General features: G+C 45.9%; 2 protein-coding genes and 1 long non-coding RNA gene across 3 annotated transcripts in view; all 3 read right to left on the bottom strand.

The window, feature by feature from the left end:
• LOC144767944 (uncharacterized) overlaps nucleotides 1-18,990 on the bottom strand; it is a 124,695-nt gene extending 105,705 nt beyond the window's left edge. The window contains exon 1 of the mRNA XM_078651291.1: nucleotides 18,845-18,990. The gene's annotated coding sequence lies outside the window, so the exon portion shown is untranslated. The remainder of the gene's footprint in view (nucleotides 1-18,844) is intronic.
• Nucleotides 1,712-8,545, bottom strand: LOC144766579 (uncharacterized). The gene is made up of 2 exons (XM_078650376.1): nucleotides 8,107-8,545; nucleotides 1,712-5,852 (listed from the first exon to the last, which is right to left on the bottom strand). Exon 2 carries the CDS (start codon nucleotides 4,319-4,321, stop codon nucleotides 2,486-2,488), a length of 1,836 nt encoding a protein of 611 aa, XP_078506502.1. The 5' UTR covers nucleotides 4,322-5,852; nucleotides 8,107-8,545; the 3' UTR covers nucleotides 1,712-2,485.
• LOC144766578 (uncharacterized) lies at nucleotides 8,926-11,503 on the bottom strand. Its single transcript, XR_013597846.1, has 4 exons — nucleotides 11,420-11,503; nucleotides 11,186-11,291; nucleotides 10,970-11,052; nucleotides 8,926-10,406 (listed from the first exon to the last, which is right to left on the bottom strand). It is a non-coding gene; the product is annotated as an uncharacterized LOC144766578 (long non-coding RNA).
• Nucleotides 18,991-22,359: the final 3,369 nt, after the last annotated feature.

The following is a 22,359-nucleotide window of genomic DNA, read 5'->3' as shown; positions in this document are numbered from 1 at the left end:
AAGAAAGAGCATAATATTGCTGCAAGTGTCATTGGTGTTAGTACATGCGTTCTAGAGGTATTGTCTAGTCATACCTGTACTTCCAGAACAAGAAACAAAAAGGTCTATAGACGAAAGGACAGAATAAAAGGAAAAGTATGGGTCCGAGTTCAAGGGAACCATTTTGCAAAAAGAAACGGAACCTTTTAAACCAGCAGAGAAATATCAAGCTAAGAAAAATGATGGAACGCTCACCACTTAGCCGGTGATACTTCCGACCCGGCCGGGCTCGGGACCAGGCGGGGTATTGAAGTCCTCGGTAGGGACTAGTAGTGCCACTAAAGTAGCAACAAACGTTTGAGAAAAAAAAAAGAGGGAAAGGGTAAAAAAGCGGTGTTGACTATACACCTCTTGAGAATAGGTGACGGTGTTTTAAGTAAAACAAAATGAATAGAGTAAAAACAATCTCACCAGACTAAAGGAACTCGGTAAGAATCCTGTAGATTATGTTCGGTGAGTAAGAAGTATGCGTGGTCTAATTATCAAAATTTTCAGCGAAGGAGATGTATCGTGGTGGCTGTGGGAATAAAAAAACACATATAGTCCCACCACATCATTAGTGAAGTGGTGGTGAGGTGTCCCCATAGTAAGAGGCTCTTATTTAGTACATGTTGGAGGAAGTAAAGGGAAAACAAGGTATTGTACCTCTGAAAGTTGTCTTTAGGTAAAGGGTTCCGCTGTGTCCAAAGCAGGTGCTGGAACGAGTGGACTCTCGTACGATAGATATCCTGTATTAAAAATCGAGTAGAGACAAAGCGATATTTGCATTTGTCAAACCCGAATATTTGTTCAATAATGGCATAGAAATAATAAAATATCGGAATTGCACTTGGGTCAGAGAGTAACTTACCCAGTACGGGATATATCGTTTTCACGCGACTGGCTCGAGTGCGGCCGTCTGCATAGATCCGGGTCAGGACAAAGGACCTGTCACCCGGAAGTGAAGAAATACTGCTCTGCGTCGGGACCCGGGTGCGGGCCACTAGAACGCCAACCTTAAACAATAAATTAAATGTTGCACGACTTTCAAACTCCCTGTTTCCATGTGGTTAGTAGAATTAGAAGAGACTGAGGAATAAACAAACCGAAAGTGTGAATCGCCAGTTAAGAATATGAATCATTAGACACAAAGATTCTCGAGCGTTGAGCTCGATGAAATAAAATTTCCACGGTGAGGATGAGCAATCATTGTGCTCGTGACATGCAAGTATTCACATATTGGTGTTAGATATGGTACAATTGCCATAATTAGTGAATATCATTGGAGTAACACAGTTGAATGGTATAACCATTGCTAAGAGAACATTCAGAACGTAATTGGAGGTTGAATAACATGATTACAAACTTCAAACAATTACATATACATATGGTCAGACTCAACAAACCAATGGTACAGTGTGTTACATAGGTCCTAAAAGGCAACACTGGATGCAAGCTGCTATCCAGGTAAAAGCATTCATTCAAGATTCACATTAGTACTGAATATTTTATTTATTTATTTATTTATTTCAAAGGTTTTATATAGCGCTACTGGACCCGAGAGTATCAGAGCGCTTTACAAGGCATGAGAAAACAAAACAATGAAATAGATTAAAAATTTAAGCGAGAACGAGTTACAAAATGATACTGATTGCCAGCATGTCTAAAAGGGGCAGGGAGAATGGAGATGGAGATAGAGATTGGGATGGGAATGGATAATGAAAGTTAGTAGGGAGAGGGGAGTGAGGAGAGGGGGAGTAAGAGTACGAGGGTAAAGAGAGGGGGAGTTAGGAGGGGTGCATAGTAGAGGAGAGGGGAGTGAGCAGGTAGGGAGTCAATTTACATAAGATATCCTAATACTTGGTTCATGTAAAGTGTCAGAAACATTAGACACCCCAATATTTGTTAGGAAGAAGTATTTTTAGTTCTTTCTTGAAGAGAGGGTAGGAGGGGTTGCAACGGAATTCTTTTGGGATAGAGTTCCAGATAGTGGGAGCGTTGCCGGAGAACGCACGGGATTGTGTTTTTTTATATTTTAGTCTAGGAGGGATGAGGACAAGAGAGTTTGTGCTCCTCAGGGATCTAGAGCAGCCTGCTTTGTGTAGTTTTGTTGCAAGGTAAGAAGGGGTGTTTTGGTGGAGAGTTTTGTGAGTGATGCAGGCAATCTTGTAGGTTGATCTACCTTCTATTGGGAGCCACTTTTGATTTTTGAGGACGGGGGAGATGTGATCAAATTTTCTACAATCAGAGATGAGTCTAGCAGCAAGGTTGAGGACAGATTCAATTGGAGCAAGATGGATTTTAGGGGTGCCCGCCAAAGTGCCGTTGCCATAGTCAATCCTGGAGAGGACCAGCGATTGGACAACAAGTTTGAAATCTTCCGGAGGAATAAAAGGTTTAAGTTTCTTAAGATGGAGAAGGGTGAAAAGAGTGCTTTTGGATGCATTTTTAATGTGGGGGATGAGATTCAGATTCTGGTCAATACTGATGCTAGGGATTTGACCGAATTGGAGGTGGAGAAAGGGCAGTTTAGAGCTTTGATGTCATTTAACCAAAGTTGAATGGGAAGACAGCTATTTTTGGGGGAGAAAATTATAATTTCAGTTTTTTTGGGGTTCAGTTTGAGATGGATCAGATGGAACCAGGTTTGAATTTTTTTCAGGGTCTCATTGAGGTGAAGGATGTCTTTGTGAGATTTGATCTTGTAGTATAATTGGGTGTCGTCAGCATAGAGGTGGTAGTTGATATTAGAATGTTTGAGGATGAGGGTGAGTGGTTCCATGAACAGATTGAATAGGGTCGGGGAGAGGATGGATCCTTGAGGGACGCCGAGTGAGACAGGTTTAGGTTTAGAGAGGAAATGGCTAAGCTTGATTTGTTGAGATCTATTTTGTAGGAATGAGGAGAACCATTTGTAAACGGTGCCTTCTAAACCAAACCGGTCTTTGAGAGTGCTGAGAAGGGTGGGGTGGTGGACGGTATCGAATGCAGCTGAGAGGTCTAAAAGGATTAGTACTGAGGATTCTCCTTTGTCAAGGGAACGATGAATGTCATCAATGACATTAAGCATAGCAGTTTCTGTACTGCATCCCTTTCTAAAGCCAGACTGGAAGACACCAAGGAGGTTGAAGGAGGCGATATGTTTCTCAAGTTGTAATAGGACAGATTTTTCAAGGGCTTTGGATAGGAATGGAAGGTTAGAGATTGGACGAAGGTTGTTAGGGTCATTGGGGTCAGCTGCGGTGTTTTTGGGAATAGGCGAGATTTGGCCGAGTTGAAGGGAGGCAGGGACACATCCAGTGGAAACAGAGGAGTTGATGATTTTGGTCCATATGGGGGCAATGATGGATTTGAGTTCTTGGACCAGAGTGGGGGGGAGAGAATCTTTGGAGTGGGCAGAAGGTTTTAGTTTGACAATGATATTAGTGATCATAGATTCTGTTACTGGACTGAAATCACTCCAGGAGGCATTGTTTTTAGCAGTGGGGTTTGTTATTGGAGGGATATCCTGTTGGGGTATAGCAGGGAGTGGAACGGAAGTATCGAGCGGTGCAGAGGAGGTGGTCGAAGGAGAGTTATGAGAGTTGGGAAGGGTGTGTAGGATGGTGGAAGGTTGAGGTAAGGGTGGGAGGGAAGAGAACGAAAGTTCGATCATGTTGATTTTGTTAGTAAAGAAGCTGCCAATTTCTTCGCATTTGTAAATGGAGGCTAGTATTTTAGGAGGGCCAGTGGAGGTTTGTTTTTTTACAATTTTAAAAAGTTCTCGAGGGCGATTTCTGGCCTGCTCTAGTTGCGAACGTAGGAAGGAGGCTTTTACGTAAAAAATGTGTTTTTTGTACTGGGATCTTGTGGTTCTAAGGATAGCAAGGTTGTCAACACTTGGATGAGCTCTCCAAATCTGTTCAGAATGTCTAAGGGACCGTCTTTCATTGTTAAGTTCGGAATTGAACCAAGACTTAGGAGGAATGTTTTTTGTAGTTGGGGCAATTTGGTCGAGGGTTTCAAGAATAGAATTGTTATAGTGGTTGGTAAGGTCATTGGTGCTGTCAGAGAGAGGGGGTAGAGAGAAGTGAGCCTTAATTGCGGTTTCCAATTTGTCCGGAGGAATAAGGTGAAGGTTGCGGGTGGATTTCTTGGATAGTGTGCTGCTGAAGGTGGGGAGAGTAATGGATTTAGTCATGGTGAAGAGGATAAGGTAGTGGTCAGACCAATCTACGGGAAGAATATTGGAGAGGGAGGCTAGATCTTTGTTCGTTATAATAGCATCAAGAGTGGCACCTTTGTTATGTGTCGGTAAAAGCATTCATTCAAAAGGTAAAAGCATTCATTCAAGATTCACATTAGTACTGAATACTGTGTAAGTATTTCGGGAATTCAGACACAAACCTAGATGATCAAATGTAAATTCAAATATTCATTCTACATTTTCAAATTTAATCTCCCAAGAAATATTGCATCTCGTGATCAAAATTGAGACCATGCTCCACCGTACGTAATCGCAAAATCCATGTAGCCTCTAGGCGTCTTAACCCGAGTTCTCTATTGCCCCCTCTTGGGCTAGATGGAACATGTTCAATTCCGAAATAGTGACTCTTTTGTCAAAATCCTGTGCATGGCACGCAGCCGCATGCAATGCCACAGGATATATGGGATCTTGCTTGAGTATGCCTCTTATGTGTTCAGATATACGATCTTTGAGTGGGCGAATTGTACTGCCCACATAGTGTTTGCCACACTTACATTCGATAATGTATATTACAAAGCGTGTGGTACAGTTAATATTGGTCATGATAGTGTGTACATCTTTATTGTGGCCTAGGAACCGTTTTGTGCCATGCTTCGCCCACCGACACATGGAACAAAAGCCACATTTGAAAAACCCCTGGTTTCTGGATGTGAACCAAATGGTTGTCATAATGTTTCTTGGGATGGTAGGGCTCAGTCTGTTTTTCAGAGTCCTACCCCTCCTGAAAGTGATCTGGGGATAGTCCGAAATGAGTCCACTTAGACTTGTATTGGCTTTCAAAATACCCCAGTGTTTGGTAAAATTTCTACGGATAGAATGATGTAGACTGGTGTAGTCCATACCCATCCTGACTTTGCCAGCCTCTGTTTGTGTCTTGTTTCGTGTTGTGAGTGTCTCAGACCTTTTAATCTTTTTGATTCTCTTAGTAGCCTTATGCAGAGTACTCTCAGTATAGCCCCTCCTCAAAAATCTACTCTCCATTTCCCGTATATTTTGGAGAAACACTGCATCCTCACTGCAATTCCTACGGGCTCTTAAGAATTCACTGTAGGGAATGGCCTGTATCTGATGTGGTGGGTGCGAGCTGGTGGCGTGTAAAATCGCATTGCACGAAGTGCTTTTCCTAAAGAGCGTGCTATGTAAAGTATCATTTTGAACATAAATCTCCAAGTCAAGAAATTCCACCCTGGATAGACTAGAATACATAGTAAAACTCATTTCCCAGGTGTTGTTGTTTAGATGCAAATAGAAGTAATGTAGTTGTTCCTGGGAGCCAGACCAGAGGAGGATGCAATCGTCAATATACCTGCCCCAAAATATTATAGAATCCACAAAAGGGGCACCCTTTAATCCCCAAATAAGGTCTCTCTCCAGTGCGCCCATAAACAAATTAGCGAACGAAGGGGAAAATTTTGCACCCATAGCGACACCCTTTATCTGCCTATACCATATGTTGTCGAAAATGAAATAGTTGTTGTCAAGGATGAGCTTCATCATAGCTATGAGCATATTCGTATGTTGCCACATGGTGGCAGGTCTGTTGTGTAGCATTTTGGTAATCACTTCCATGCCCAGATCAGGAGAAATGCTGGTGTCAAGTCAAGTCAAGTCAAAGAATTTATATAGCGCACTACATACCCAGAGGGTCTCAAGGCGCTTAGGGAGGGGAAGAGGATTACTTGTCAAATATCCAAGTTTTAAGTTGCTTTCTAAATGCTAGGTGGTTCTGGGTAAGGCGAAGGTAAGTGGGGAGTGAGTTCCATGTTTTAGCAGCCAGGTATGAGAAGGAACTGCCTCCCATGGTTGTCTTGTTGATGCGAGGTACAGTGGCGAGGGCTTGGTTGGAAGAACGTAGTTGGCGGGAGGGGGTGTAGAAAGACAGTCGTGAGTTGAGGCATTCTGGTCCGATGTCGTAGAGTGATTTGTGTGCATGGGTTAGTAGTCGGAAAGTGATCCTCTTATTGACGGGTAGCCAGTGGAGGTCTTTCAGGTGGCCAGAGATGTGTTCGTTACGCGGGATGTCTAATATGATCCTGGCTGAGGCGTTTTGGATTCGTTGGAGTTTTTTCTGGAGTTTAGCGGTAGTGCCTGCGTAAAGGGTGTTTCCGTAGTCCAGTCGGCTCGTGACCAGAGCATGGGTGACTGTTTTTCTGGTTTCGGTGGGGATCCAGCGAAATTTTTTTTGAGCATGCGAAGAATGTTGAAGCAGGATGAGGATACGGCGCGGACTTGTCTGTTCATTGAAAGTGAAGAGTCCAGGATAATGCCTAGGTTCCGTGCGTGGTCTGTCGGGATGGGTGCTTTTCCAAGGGCTTCCGGCCACCAAGAGTCGTCCCATGCAGAGGGGGATGTACCTAAGATGAGGACTTCAGTTTTATCTGAGTTCAGTTTCAGACGGCTGTGTTTCATCCATTCGGCAACTTCTTTCATTCCTTCGTGTAGGTTAGTTTTGGCGGTGTTGGGGTCATTGGTGAGAGAGAGGATCAGTTGAGTGTCATCCGCGTAAGAGATGATGTTGAGGTTGTGTTGGCGTGCGATGGCCGCGAGGGGGCTCATGTATACGTTGAAGAGGGTGGGACTGAGTGAGGATCCTTGTGGTACGCCACAGATGACTTCAGAGGCCTCGGACTTGAATGGTGGAAGGCGGACTCTCTGGGTTCTTCCGGTGAGGAACGAGGTGATCCATTCAAGTGCTTTTCCTTGTATTCCGATGTTTCTGAGGCGTTGTAAAAGGGTGCTGTGGCAGACTGTGTCGAATGCTGCGGAGAGGTCGAGGAGGATGAGGGCGACTGTGTCTCCATTGTCCAGGAGAGTTCGAATGTCGTCTGTTGCTGCGATGAGGGCGGTCTCAGTGCTGTGTTTTGCTCGGAAGCCAGATTGTGAGGAGTCGAGGGATTTGTTGGCTTCGAGGAAAGCGGCGAGCTGGTTGTTGACAGCTTTCTCGATGATTTTGGCCGGGAAAGGAAGGAGTGATATGGGGCGGTAATTTTTGAGTTTGGTGGGGTCCGCTGTGGGTTTTTTCAGAAGGGCAGTGAGTTCAGCGTGTTTCCAGCTTTCTGGGAAGGTAGCGGAGTTGAAGGAGCAGTTGATGACGTCTCGGAGGTGCGGTGCTATGACGGAGTCTGCTTTGTTGAAGATGTGGTGAGGACATGGGTCAGTGGGGGATCCTGAGTGGATGGAGTTCATCAGGCGGATGGTGTCCAGTGGAGATTGGGTTCCAGTTGTTAAGGGTGTTCAAGGGGGGAGACTGTTCATCATATGGTTGGGTGGGTTGGTCTCCGGGTAGGTTGTCGAAGCTGTTGTGGATGTCTGCAATTTTGTTGTGGAAGAATGAGGCTAGGGAGTCGCAGAGGGCTTGAGAGGGGGTGATGTCGTTGGAGTTGGCCGAGGGATTAGTAAATTCCTTGACGATGTTGAAAAGTTCCTTGCTGTTGTGGGCGTTGTTGTCTAGTCGATCCTTGAATGCTGTTTTCTTGGCCTTTCGGATTAGTTGGTGGTGTATGCGGGTGGCGTTTTTGAAGGCGTCCTTGGTGCAGGAGGCGGGAGCGTTGCGAGGAGGAAGGGCTCAGGGAGACAACAACAAACAAGATGGAGGAGGTAAAAAGTCGAGTGAGGCTGGGGCACTGAGAAAGTTCACAAGCGCTTTTAAACACAGGTAGTTTCTATGTTAATAGGTAGAGCGCAGCTCCGTTCCGTCGCGCTGATTGTATGGCAAAAACGATACTATGTTGCTAAATACCTGAAACGCTGTAGCGTTATCAGTGGCACAGAGTAAGCAGACTGAAGAGGAAATCACAAGCGCTATAATAAATGCACAGTTACAAGCGCTAATGCAAATGCACGCGGTGTAAAGAGCTACAACATCAAATGTTGCTAATATGGTTCCTGTCTGCCATTGTAAATCCGAGAAGGTGTTAAGAATATGTTTAGTGTCCTGGATATAGGAGGGGAGATTACGTACCAAGGGTCCCAAGAACAGATCTACATATTCTGCGAGTTTCTCAGTTGGGCCACCCATACCCGATATAATTGGTCTCCCTGGTGGAAAGGGCATATGTTTATGTACCTTGGGTAGTGTGTACATCCAAGGATATGCAGGTCTAAATACCTTGAGATAGAGAAATTCTTCATCGTTAAGTAATCCTGCTTCTTTCCAAGTGCCTAATTCCTTGTTAATCTCAATGGTTAGTGGGCCCATGGGATTAAAATCAAGTCGCTCATAGCATGTGGTGTCTTGAAGCTGACCAAGGATCTCATTATGGCAGTCATCTTTATTCATCACCACCACGTTACCGCCTTTGTCTGCTTCTCGTATGATGATGTTAGGGTCCTTGACTAAAAGGTTAAGTGCCGCCCGTTCCCCTGGGGTAAGATTGTCCTTGTATTTAAAAGTATAGAGATCTTTGCTGTTGTCAAGTCTCTCAATATCTTCCAAAATTCTTTTGTGAAAATTGTCAATGGCATTCCCTCCTGGTAGGGTGGAGATCCATTTCGATTTAGATCTGAGGCCACTAACTATACTGAAGTCCGATTCAATGTTTAGTTCCTCTAACAACCTTTCCATATCATATGGTGTATGCTCTTGATCAGTCAGAGAAAGCAATAAATGGGTTGCCTCTATGTCACTAATTGTAAGTGTGTCACAATCAAACTCAGTAGGGATGGTTTTAGATGCTTTATTCAGATTTGTACGGTCAGCAAAATGTTTTTTCAATTTTAACATTCGAATAAATTTGAACAAATCAATTTTCAATTTACGGAAATCCGTATTGGCATAGGGATTGAAATTTAAACCCTTACTCAGAAGTTTAGTCATATTAGGTGTAAGGTGCTTTGAGGAGAGGTTAATAACTTGTACGTCATCCCCTTGTACTGCTAAGGGTTCTTGGTGGTACCGGACCGGAGTTTCCTCCTGTATTCCTCTGTGCTTCCCCCTCCTGCCCCTATGGGTTTTGGATCTGGAATACGGTTGCCTTTCCTGATGCGTTGAATTTCGCATAAAAAAGAGGATTTGCCCTGTCCAGTACTGTCCAAGATCTCCGACTCATTCTCACTCATGCTGGTTGTGCTGAGTGATGTGTTACTAGATGAGACAGAGCTTGGACCCGCTAAAGTCATGCCCCTTTTATCAGATGTGGGTAGTCTATGCACCATGGAGTCGTATTTTTTGGCATAGGTAAAAACTCTTCCTTCTGTTTAGTCTGCCTCATCCCGCTTGAGTTGTCTAGCCTTACGGTTTATGATCTCATTTTGGTGTCTGAGTAGATTTTCATCGAGAATAGTATAATTTTTAACAGTAGCCTCAGGAAGGTTAAGGTCTTTGATTTCTTGTTCAAGGGTTGTGATGTCTGACTGTAACTTTTTAACTTTGCGATCCGCACTTTCGATGAGAATATCCATCAAGGTAACAGAGTTGTTAGTAAGTGCCTCCTCCCATTTATTTAGGAGATAAGTATCCAGGTCGTCATAAGTAGGAAAAATTTGAGCTCTCAGTCCTCTGGGAATGCGTTTAAGACGCATATATTGTTTGAGAGTGGTGCCGTCCCACCACTTGGAGTTTTCTTGTTTCTTTAGTTTCTCAAGTTTAATACATTTCTCTCTCAGACCTTCTTTGATAGGTTGGTTTGCACTAGTAGTAGCTTTCTGTGTGGACATGCCCTTGGCAAGATTCTCAAAAAGTTCCTCTGCAGCTTTATCACTATTCATGTTGGGATGAGGTTAGGGTTGTTAACATCAAAAGGATCAATAGCGTTGCGGTTGCCTTCCCTAATCACAAAACATTCACTCAGGGAACAGGGTTTTTAGAAATCTAGGGAAAAGAATAGGCGCTCAGCAAATATAACGCATGAGTAGTGAGAAAAAGCAAGATAAGTAGTGGTGCTAGTTGGAGAGAGGATAAGCCCTATAACCTCTCAAAAACGCATTGTAACGAGACAGTCCGTCATACAAACAAAAGAGCAAATACCAACTGCACACAACAAAAAATCGTATCACAAGTAAATGGTGTCAGGTAGACACAGAAAAAGTCCAAGTACAGATGTCAGAGAAACCACTCCATTGTTTGGGACAAGTATACTTGTTTATTTCTTTAGGATGGTCAGCCGACACGTGTTTCGTCGCAGTGATAAGCGACTCATCAGGGCTGGGAAAGATACAAACAAATGATTGTGGACAGTGTACTACAATACAATTATTCATGTAGGAATCAGACATTGTTTGTAAAAAATGGCTAAGTGAGGGTGATACCAACACCAACCGCAGGCCAAGTAAAAATACATTGTCTATCTAGTGTGGAAACCAACCGGTATGCATTGGTGCTACTGATAAATAAACACAAAATTGCTGGTACAAAATTCTCGTGGTCTGAGAGCATGATAAAGTAAAGGGAAAGGAAGAAAGAAATCCCAAAGAATAGGGTGTCACTCACAAAATTTCGAAGGGTGACATTACGTGAGTAAGAAAAAGGAAAGAAAGAAAGAGCATAATATTGCTGCAAGTGTCATTGGTGTTAGTACATGCGTTCTAGAGGTATTGTCTAGTCATACCTGTACTTCCAGAACAAGAAACAAAAAGGTCTATAGACGAAAGGACAGAATAAAAGGAAAAGTATGGGTCCGAGTTCAAGGGAACCATTTTGCAAAAAGAAACGGAACCTTTTAAATCAGAAAAGAAATATCAAGCAAAGAAAAATGATGGAACGCTCACCGCTTAGCCGGTGATACTTCCGACCCGGCCGGGCTCGGGACCAGGCGAGGTATTGAAGTCCTTGGTAGGGACTAGTAGTGCCACTAAAGTAGCAACAAACGTTTAAGAAAAAAAGAAGAGGGAAAGGGTAAAAAAGCGGTGTTGACTATACACCTCTTGAGAATAGGTGACGGTGTTTTAAGTAAAACAAAATGAATAGAGTAAAAACAATCTCACCAGACTACAGGAACTTGGTAAGAATCCTGTAGATTATGTTCGGTGAGTAAGAAGTATGCGTGGTCTAATTATCAAAATTTTCAGCGAAGGAGATGTATTGTGGTGGCTGTGGGAATAAAAAAACACATATAGTCCCACCACATCATTAGTGAAGTGGTGGTGAGGTGTCCCCATAGTAAGAGGCTCTTATTTAGTACATGTGGGAGGAAGTAAAGGGAAAACAAGGTATTGTACCTCTGAAAGTTGTCTTTAGGTAAAGGGTTCCGCTGTGTCCAAAGCAGGTGCTGGAACGAGTGGACTCTCGTACGATAGATATCCTGTATTAACAAGCATTGGAAATGCAATAGGTCTCGCACCATTAGAGTTAGTGCTTTTAGAATTGTTTATGGGTTTTTTTTGTAAATGTTTAGCATTTTTGTTTCCTGTAGCCAATGTTAAAGAATTACAAATAAAAAAAGCCATAAACATTTCTTAAAGCTGTAACTGAAATGGTCTGAGACCTATTGCACTGTGTGAGGGTGAGGGGTTGAGGGTGAGTGAGGGTGAGGGGTTGAGGGTGAGTGAGGGTGAGTGAGGGTGAGGGGTTGAGTGTGAGTGAGGGTGAGGGGTTGAGGGTGAGTGAGGGTGAGGGTGAGTGAGGGTGAGGGTGAGTGAGGGTGGGTGAGGGTGAGTGAGGGTGAGTGGTTGAGGGTGAGTGGTTGAGGGTGAGTGGTTGAGGGTGAGTGGTTGAGGGTGAGTGGTTGAGGGTGAGTGGTTGAGGGTGAGTGGCTGAGGGTGAGTGGCTGAGGGTGAGTGGCTGAGGGTGAGTGGTTGAGGGTGAGTGGTTGAGGGTGAGTGGTTGAGGGTGAGTGGTTGAGGGTGAGTGGTTGAGGGTGAGTGGTTGAGGGTGAGTGAGGGTGAGGGAGGGTGAGGGGTTGAGGGTGAGGGAGGGTGAGTGAGGGTGAGGGGTTGAGGGTGAGAGGGTGAGTGAGGGTGAGTGAGGGTGAGGGGTTGAGGGTGAGTGAGGGTGAGGGGTTGAGGGTGAGTGAGGGTGAGTGAGGGTGAGGGGTTGAGGGTGAGTGAGGGTGAGGGGTTGAGGGTGAGTGAGGGTGAGGGTGAGGGAGGGTGAGGGTGAGTGAGGGTGAGGGAGGGTGAGGGTGAGTGAGGGTGAGTGAGGGTGAGTGAGGGGTTGAGGTTGAGGGTGAGGTGTTGAGGGTGAGTGAGGTGTTGAGGGTGAGTGAGGGTGAGGGAGAGTGAGGGTGAGGGGTTGAGGGTGAGTGAGGGTGGAGGGTGAGGGGGTGAGGGTGAGGGTGAGGGGTTGAGGGTGAGTGAGGGTGAGGGGTTGAGGGTGAGTGAGGATGAGTGAGGGGTTGAGGGTGAGGGGTTGAGGGTGAGGGGTTGAGGGTGAGTGAGGGTGAGTGAGGGTGAGGGTGAGGGATTGAGGGTGAGGGGTTGAGGGTGTGTGTGTGACAGTAACTTGTGTGTGTGAGGGCAGTGTGTGTCAATGCAACGGGGCTCATGTTATCGACCTCAGAAGCATTAAAAGTGTGTGTCTTGGAACGTCTGAGGGCAGCTCGTGTTACAAGCTTGCTTTGAAGATGGTCATGCAGTGCTGGGAGTGGAGCAGATGGTCCTGTTTATGACCTGCAGAGCGCGTGTGAAATGGGCGCGGATGAAGTGACTGGGGGGTGAGGGGTGTGCAGCCTGGTGTGCTGAAGCCTGGCAGCAGAGGCGGCGCGCGCCAGCAGAGGCGGCGCCTGCACACAAATTGGCTAAGTGGCTGGTGGCAAATGGACGCACATCAAAGGAGCCGCGAAAGTAGCATGCAAGCAGAGGGCTTTTTTATTTATTTCCACTCATCTGTACTAGTGTTCGTGCTCAAATGACCCCAGATTACACGTAAATTATACATGATGAAAGGCCAAGAAATGACGTTGGGTTACTCCCACAATATATGTACAGTTCATGAATGTGCAATTTGTTGTTTGCTGATAGCTGGATTAATAAAGCTAGCTCAGAGGGTTAAAGCGCTGACGACCGATCTACCTGTGATATGCAGTTAACACGCTGGAGACCCTTAGGGCCGACGCAGCCTCTCATGTTTCTGCGGTCGATAAAATGAGCAGCTGGGTTTATGTGCACATATAAAATAAATTAGTCTCTATTTTCTTAGTATTATTACAGTTAAAGTGTAGGCTGTTTTTCTGCATTTAGTTCAATATACACTGCTATAACCAGTGTCGCACGTTTAGTTATAATGTTTCTGATTGTCAGTTAGTTTTCGGGTGGATTAACTTTCTTCTTTAATCCTTCAGTGTTGTCTTGTATTGTTTTATACGCATGTCAATGTTTGTTGGTGAGTTTAGTACACAAATTCGGTATGTCTGCATTTGCTACAGTTTTGGGTCTTTCGTGTTTTTTAGAAACGGATGGAAGGCTTCTTGTGGTGATTGTGAGTTAAACAATTGCCCGTGCGACTGTTCCTTGTGCGTTGTTTCAGAGTCGTAAGAAAGGTAATTTAAAGGGAAAAAAGAAGGAAGAAAAAGAATTACGCATTGAGAGAAGGAAACTGTGGAGTACAGGGGAAGAAGAAGTAAGCCCTGAAGTGAGAGAAGGACTGTCATAGGGAGGATGAGGAAGACGAGGCAGACTGAGGCAGCTGGAGAATAATGCAACGTGAGAGAGTGATGCGTGGGCAGAGAGAAGGCAGGCGCTGGAGAGGGAGGGGGTGGGATGCCTGCGAAAGGGACGACACACAGAGCGAATAGAGGTTACAATGAGGATCAGAGAGAAGAAAGGTAATTTAAAGGGAAATATTAAAATAAAGAAAAATAATGAAGAAAACAGAGCACTAATTAAAAAGTGAGAGATGGGCGAATGAAAGAAACCGTGAAAAGAAATGGAAAGGAAGGAAGCAGTAAGTCGGCCGGCTGGGAAATGCTCTCGGCATTGCGATTTGCAGAAATAGAAGACAGACGCATTTTGTTGACAGTGGTGGGTGCGAAACAAAACCTCTAAAATGTAAAATGTAAGGACTGGAATCCGCAGTTGCACAAAAACAAGTAGGTTAAACACATCATAAGGAGTATTAAGACCTTAAGGTGTAGTAAACCTTTTTAAAGTGGAATTCCCAAAATCCCCAATGTGAACATGTTAAATAAAACACATGAGATAGTAAAAACGTCTGTTAATTATTTTAAAAAAACAACTAATCAGAGCGTAGTGAAACCCTTGTAAAGCATAACCCAAACATTTGGGTCCCCAGTATGAACATGTGAAAAAACATCACAGGGTGAAGTGAAAACAACTGTAAAGTGAAACAGAGACACTGAAGGCTCTCTCTGTAACACCAACATGTGTGATAAGCAAAGTCCCAGAGAGAAGACCTAATAGTAATCGCCTCAACATGAGATTTGCTGATAAGTGAGAGATTTTATAGGGATTATTGGGCATGTCTGAGATGTCAGAGAAGGGGATATTAGTACAAAAACCGCTCTTGGCAAAGTCAATATATCTCGCCCTTGCCCCAATTGACGTTGCTAAGATTGTAAGCCCTGTCGTACAGCATCCCGATTTTGTACAGCGCTGCTTTTTTTTTTATAACAGGAAAAAGGGTACAAGCAGTCGGCTTTGTAATTTGTAGGCGCAAGCACCAAGCATGCATGCACCTACACACAGGCAGTTTTAAATAAAAAAGATTTTGCTTGCTGGTTTGAGTTTGACTGGTATAGAAAAACAAAACTGTGGAGCGGGAGGAGAGAGCAATAACAATGTGGGGGTTGTAAGGAATCAGAGACGGCATTTTGTAAAACCATATGAGGGCACGGGAGGGGGAAGGAACATAGGTGATGGGTGAAGAACACGTAGAAAGAGTAACGTGAGGGTGAGATCATGTACTGGATAATGGGAGGGTGAGATGCTGCACTGGATAATGTGAGGGTGAGATGCTGCAACTGACGTATTGAGCAGTTGTAGGAAGGGCTACAGCTGCCGTTTTTTGGAACTGTGGAACCAGGCTTTAGTCCTTGCGTCTGTTCAAAACCTGAGATTCTGGGCAAGTCACTTAATTTCCCCGTGCCTAAAGCAAAATGAACGTGCCCTTCTATTATATAAGTGTTGCTTTTGTAAAATCCTTCAATAGCTTCCACTCGAGCTCAGGTACATAGAAAACATAGAAAAAGAAGTAAACATCATGTGAAAACCGACTAAAAACACAGAATAGTTTAAACATACAGATATCACCTGCCACAAAAAGCCGACTCTCTAGTCAGCTAAGCATACCTGTGACTTAGAAGCTGCCCTTAAGAAGAGTGCCGAACAACTCACTCCAAATCAACGATAACAATAAAATACAACACATCAACCCCTCAACTCTGACTCACGCGCTGCACTGCTGGTAATGATTATTGGGCGGCTGGCGAGGCGCTCTACACAGTGTGTTTGCGTGCAGCACATGGTTCCTCCGGTCAGGCTGGAGTATATGTGTTCCTGGCTCTATGTGCGCCCTTTTTTGCAGTGCATTGTTGTGACTTTAAGGCAGCTGCTTATACCATGCCTACCTTCATTGGAGCTGCAGGAAGGGCGCTCTGGAGAAGCCCAAAGCCAGTCAAACAATGGGAGGGAGAACTAGCTTCGGTGGGAGGGGACTCTGAATGCTGGAGCCAGGACTTCTCCAGGAAGTGGTGGTCTGCTTTCCTGGCCGGTGTTTTGGCTCTGGAGCAAATGAATCTGAGGGAGGAGGAGCGCAAAAGGGGAGGCTGAAGCTAGCGGTGACAATGGAAAGCTGCATCTAGTCTCTAATACCTTCCTGTTCAGTATTAACAGAGTGTGGACGGGTTCTCGGTATCAGCTCTCCCCATTGAAAATTAAAAGGAAAAGTGAATGCCTTTGTGACCACGTTTGTTTTAGAGCCTAGACACACCAATAACCATGTGCTTTCACCGTAACACGGCGGGCAGGGGAGGGGGCGGAGAGGGGAGAGGTGCGAGGGGAGGAGAGTAGGAGGAGGAGGGGGAGGAGAGTAGGGGAGGCAAGGCTAGCGGCAGGCAGGCAGGGGAGGAGAGGAGGAGGGGGGAGGAGAGTAGGGGAGGCACGGCCTAGCGGCCGTGCAATCAAGTAGTGAGGGGGCGGAGCTGGGGGAGGCTGTGGAAGAGAGTAGGCAAGGCAGGCGGCTGGGGGCATGTGCACGCGCTTTTAAGCTCAATGCACATGCGCATTGAGCTTAAAAGTCACGGGCACTGCAAGGAATCGCCACGATTCCTTGCAAGTTAGATAAAGTGTGGATGAGCCCCTATAGTCTCGCTTGCTCGATGCGCATGCGCATCGACAGGCGAGACCTAAAAATCAAGTAGAGACAAAGCGATATTTGCATTTGTCAAACTCGAATATTTGTTCAATAATGGCATAGAAATAACAAAATATCGGAATCGTACTTGGGTCAGAGAGTAACTTACCCAGTACGGGATATATCGTTTTCACGCGACTGGCTCAAGTGCGGCCGTCTGCATAGTTCCGGGTCAGGACAAAGGACCTGTAACCCGGAAGTGAAGAAATACTGCTCTGCGTCGGGACCCGGATGCGGGCCACTAGAACGCCAACCTTAAACAATAAATTAAACGTTGCACGACTATCACACTCCCTGTTTCCATGTGGTTAGTAGAATTAGAAGAGACTGAGGAATAAACAAACCGAAAGTATGAATCGCCAGTTAAGAATATGAATCATTAGACACAAAGATTCTCGAGCGCTGAGCTCGATGAAATAAAATTTCCACGGTGAGTATGAGCAATCATTGAGCTCGTGACATGCAAGTATTCACATATTGGTGTTAGATATGGTACAATTGCCATAATTAGTGAATATCATTGGAGTAGCACAGTCGAATGGTATAACCTTTGCTAAGAGAACATTCAAAACGTAATTGGAGGTTGAATAACATGATTACAAAGTTCAAACAATTACATATACATATGGTCAGACTCAACAAACCAATGGTACAGTGTGTTACATAGGTCCTAAAAGGCAACACTGGATGCAAGCTGCTAATCCAGGTAAAAGCATTCATTCAAGATTCACATTAGTACTGAATCACAAGGACTCCACTGTGTGTGGAAATACCTACCCAGCATGCCTTGCGATGCTCTACACACAGAGCCAACAGTGACCATCTGCACATGAATCCACTTGAGTCCCCCGTGGTCGAGTTCATAATCCCACCTGTCCCCAACTAGGAAACCACCTACAGAGATGCTGGATTCCTAAACGTGTGTGCCTTGAAGTGTACCCTTGTCCCAGATTTACAGTATTGTAAGTTATCCCACTGCTCAAGCGTGGTAGGGACACTTTACATCATAGACAATTAGCGCTGGCGGTAACTGTGTGCACATGAATGTATGGAAAACTGGTACAATTTTTACCATTACTGGTACATATTCCACCCTCGCTGCCAAACCCTGGAATCGCCTTCCGCTCCGCCTTTGGACAGCACCCTCTCTGGTGTAATTCAGGAACAGACTCAAGACCTGACTCTTTGACTGAGACTAGCAAAATAGCGCCAGGATACCCTCACGGGTGAATAACAGCCCTGTTCAAATACAGATCGATTGATTTATTGACCACAAGTTATTCCTGATTGATGAGCTGAAACCCTGACTCTGGGGCTAACCCTGCACGTCTGCAGTGAGGTACCAAGGTTACCCAGTGAAGGCACAGCTCCTGGTCTCCCACAGCTCTCCACAAGCAGTTGACTGCCATGGATGTAAAGTATATCAGAGGTTTGGTTAGGATGGTGTAAGTTCCTTCAATCACTGTCAACTGGCCTGAGATGCCATCAAAAGGAACCATGCCTGAAATGGGGTTAACGTATTACAGATCTGTATTAAATATACATACCAAACCTTTTCTTAGTGTTTGATGTGCCCTTTTCTCAGATAAATTGTCTCTGATGGGAACTCAGCGCTAATGTCCAGTGTGGTATTTCAGGCCCCTCACTGGCGCCAAAACAATCTCTTTGGCAGTATATCTGTCACGAGCGACCTGGGTCATGTCAGAATACCAAGGGCAAAAATATCGCCCTCCAAGAATATCGCGATAAGTGTAGATTTACTACTGTTAACTCAACATCTGCTCATCTTCACAACATAGCGATAGTTGATGCTCTGCCATTTACAGTCACTTAGGAACATTAACACTGGATACTCTCATGGAACAATGCACCTGTTTCTCCTAGAAATTGAAATTCGAGGGCGCTTATCAAAAAAATATATTGGATTTCTCTTTTTTTGTTTTATATAATGTGAACTAGTCCCAAAGGTATCAGAGCGCTTTACATCAGCAGCAGTTGCATTACAGACACATTAATTTTTGTAAGGCACGGAGAGATGAAGTGATTTGCCAGGACTCACCAGAAGTTAAGCATCCCTGCCGAGACTCGAACCCAGTTACCCAGCTTCTAGGACGACCTCCCTAGGTGTTAGACCACACATGCGATTTACAACTTTGTGAAGCTCTTGCGCTACCACTTCAGCATTATTTCCATTACCTCCTCGTCCCTCCCTCACTTCCATTCTATACGTAGTCGAGGCAACCCTGCCTCACCAGACACCCATACCACGTGATTTATCACACGGGGCTACAAGTAGCCCCCACCCCCTCAAACCTCCTGTTTTTCCTTTGTCTCACCTGTTGAGGCGAGCGTACCATGCGCTGGCCATTTGCGGTGCTGCGGTCTTGATTTCTTCACTGCTGGATTCCGTCGTGGGTGGATCTTCTCCCGCGATTTCTTCTGCCTGCGGGGCCTGGCGGTGCCGGCCTGGGCAGTGCTGTGCCTTCCCTCTCCGCATCTGGGGTTTGCGGTGCTCCCTTGGCGGTGGAATGGGCAGGTCCGGCTGACGGAGTCGCCGGCCCTGTGTGGCTGGGGCTGTCTTTCCGGGTTGGGGGCTGGAATGGTAGGCGGCGGCTGGGGAATTTCGTATGGCATCTTCGGCTGGCTGTTTCTGCTCATCTTTCAACTAAGGGCCTCGTGTGAGGCCGTTTTTCATCGTTTCACTTGCGTTTTTTGATTGGATTTCCGTATTTTTCAGGGGGGGGTTCCGCTTTTCTCTCTTTTCTATTGGTTTTTTGGAGTTCCCTCCTGGGTTTGGTGCCTGTTGATTGGTCCCTGATGCTGGTCTGCTCCCTATTTATACTACTCCGGTTTTTGGTTCATTATGTCGAAGTGTGCTTCCAAGCGTAGGCATGTTTTGTCCTCCTCCTCCTCTGACGATGATGAGCCGATCCCAGCTCTTCGGACAAGGTCCAAGGGTCCGGGGGATTCTGCGGCCATGCTTTGTGCTTCTGAGGTCCAGGACATGATTGAGGCGGCGTGGCTCGTGCTCTGGAGTCCAGGGTTCCTGCCAAGTGCAAGTCTTCTCGTCCTGCGGTGGGTCCGGTCGACTCTCCCTCTGAGGACTCTTCTTCTTCAGGCACTGCCATTCCCTCTACCTCTTCCTGGAAGTTTTTGCATAGGGAGGAGGTTCCTGCGATTCTCCAGCACATTAGGGAGAACTTGGGGATTTCTCCCTTTTCTGCGCCTGAGGGGTCGGATGACATATTTCCTCAGTATGTTAAACCCCCCATTCTCGCAATGCCATTTCATGGGCGCATTGAGGACTTGATTTCTGGGGAATGGCACGATCTGGAGCGCTCCTCGGTTCCTCGCTTTTTGCAGAAGCTGTACTCCTTGGAGGAGGGGGAGGTTTCTCTTCACCACTCTGTCAAAGTGGATGCCATGTTGGCCACCCTGATTGGTCGTACGGCGATTAATCCGGAGGATTGTTCTCCGGCTGATGCTACTGATTAAAAGGTGGATGGGACGCTGAAGAAGGACGTCTCTGCTGGTAACTTGTCCATGCGTGCTGGCATTTATTCTGCTTATGCGGCTCAGTCGTTGGTGTCTGACTTTGGGAAACTGGCCACGGCTATCCAGGATGAGTCGGACTGCTCTGAGTTGCTTGTCCACATGGAACAACAGGCCAAGCTCTTGGCTGACGTCTCTTAGGATGTGCTTCGTTCTTCTGCCAAGGCTTCTGGTTCCTTAGTCCTGGCTCGGAGGAACCTGTGGATGCGGGACTGGAAGGCAGATTCTTCGGAGAAGTCCTATCTCCTTAAGATCCCCTTTGACGGCAAGAAGCTTTTTGGTGAGCTGCTGGACAGTATGATCATGAAAACTTTTAAGGACCGTAAGCATGCTATGCCTTACAAGGAAGGGCAAGCCGTCTGTATCTCGCTCTCGCCGCTTCTGGAATCCAGCGGTTTGGAGGTTGAACGCTTAGGTTTGCTGAGTAAAGGTGTTCCGGCTGGCTTGACCTCTACTGTGCAGGGGGCTAGGCGCCCGTCAACCAACAAATCTTACCTGAGACACTTGCGTTCTTTCAGTTGGTGGAATCGTGGCAGGGGTTAGGACCCTGCTTCCTCTTCTTTGTTTGAGGTGATGCTGTTTCTCCAAGAGGGTGCTGCTTTGGGCTTGAAGGTTTCTTCCCTTCGTTTACAGTGGGCTGCGATTAGGGCGTTTCGGAGCTCTTGGGGCAATCTCTCAGGTCCTGATGGGTTGGTTGGGCACCTTTTTAAGGGTTTGGGTAATGTTCTTCCTGCCCCTCTGTGGCATTTTCCCACCTGGGATCTGTCTCTGGTCTTGGACGCTTTCATGTCCCCTCCCTTTGAGCCCTTGCTTTCTGTGGATCTGCGCTATTTGTCCTTCAAGACCTTCTTTTTGGTGGCCATTTTCCCTGCTCGCCGCCTGGGTGAGCTGGACGCTCTCTCTTCCAAACATCCTTTTTGTCGGATTTTTGAGGACCCGATTGTTTTGAGACCTATCCTTTCCTTTCGTCCTAAGGTGGATTCTCAGTTCCACAGTAATCAGGAGTTGGTTCTTCCTTTCTTTTTTGATTCTCCGGTGTCGGAGTCTGAGGTGCGGCTGCACTCTTTGGATGTTCAGCGGGCTCTCCTGGTCTATTTGGAACGGGTTGCTCCTTTCCGTTTGTCTGATTCACTTTTTGTTAATTTTGGGCCTGTGAATCGGGGTTCGCGTCCTTCCTTGAGTCGTTGGGTCCGGACTCTGATTTCTTTGGCGTACAAGGCGGCGGGGCACCTATCTCCTTTTGGGGTTCAGGGTTGTTCCACTCAGTCCATGGCAGCATACTGTGCGGAAGTCCAAGGGGCTTCCATTTCGGAGATTTTTCGGGCTGCCGTTGACCTTTGCCTCTCATTACCGGATTGGCCAGGAGGTTGACCGTGCTGATGTTTTTTGATACAGGGTTCTTTCCACTATGGTTCCTGAATAGTGGTTTGTTTCCCTGTTGTCTATGTTTTTTAATAAACCTGTTATTTACATACCTTCTTTGGTTATTCTGTTTGGCTTTGTACTTCTCGACTACGTAAGGAATGGAAGCGAGGGAGGTACGAAGAGGTAATGTCTCAATTACTTACCGGTAATTGCATTACTCTGAGTCCTACTCCCTCGCTTCCATTACTTACATCCCTCCCTCCCTCCCTGGTAGTCCGGGCCAACCTTTTGGTATGGTTTCGGTCTCTGTGGTAATACAGGAGGTTTGAGGAGGGTGGGGGCTACTTATAGCCCCCGCATGATAAATCAGGTGGTATGGGTGTCTGGTGAGGCAGGGTTCCCTCGACTTCGTAAGTAATGGAAGCGAGGAGGGAGAGGGACTCAGAGTATTGCAATTTCCGGAAAGTAATTAAGACATTACCAATCACTGCTGCATGTCAGCATCCACTATTAAATGTATAGGTGGTTCCAAAGGGAGTGGTTCTCTACTGAAGATATTGTCTCTCCCTAACAACTTTCATTCTTGGTGGCTTTGAAGTTCAGCTGCGGACAATCCCTGGAGAAGGGCGCTCATTTGATTCCTAGGTCTCTTCTCCAAGATCACACATTTTGATTTGTTCAACATTTTCCAACACACTGCTCAGATCTTTCCCTGTCATTGCAGTGTGAAACTAGTCTGATGTATTCATTTGTCAGACTCAGTTGTGTCATCGCTTCCACTCTTACATGTGCTGTGCAGGGGTATTCGAATTGTACTCAGTCCTGGTCTCAGCTGCTTCTGGAGGTTCTCTCTAGTCCCTTTTCCTGGTTGTGGAGTTTCCATAGGCACCCCATTGACAACCAGGTGACTACCTAGTGTGACATCTCTGTGGAG

This window comes from Lissotriton helveticus, chromosome 7 (genome assembly GCF_964261635.1).
Source record: "Lissotriton helveticus chromosome 7, aLisHel1.1, whole genome shotgun sequence".
NCBI classification, from domain to species: domain Eukaryota; kingdom Metazoa; phylum Chordata; class Amphibia; order Caudata; family Salamandridae; genus Lissotriton; species Lissotriton helveticus.
This window is presented reverse-complemented; position numbering and strand designations above follow the sequence as displayed.

Coding starts and splice junctions, on each gene's coding strand:
- LOC144766579 (XM_078650376.1), bottom strand. CDS start 4,321: ATGCTTTTACCGACACATAACAAAGGTGCCACTCTTGATGCTATTATA.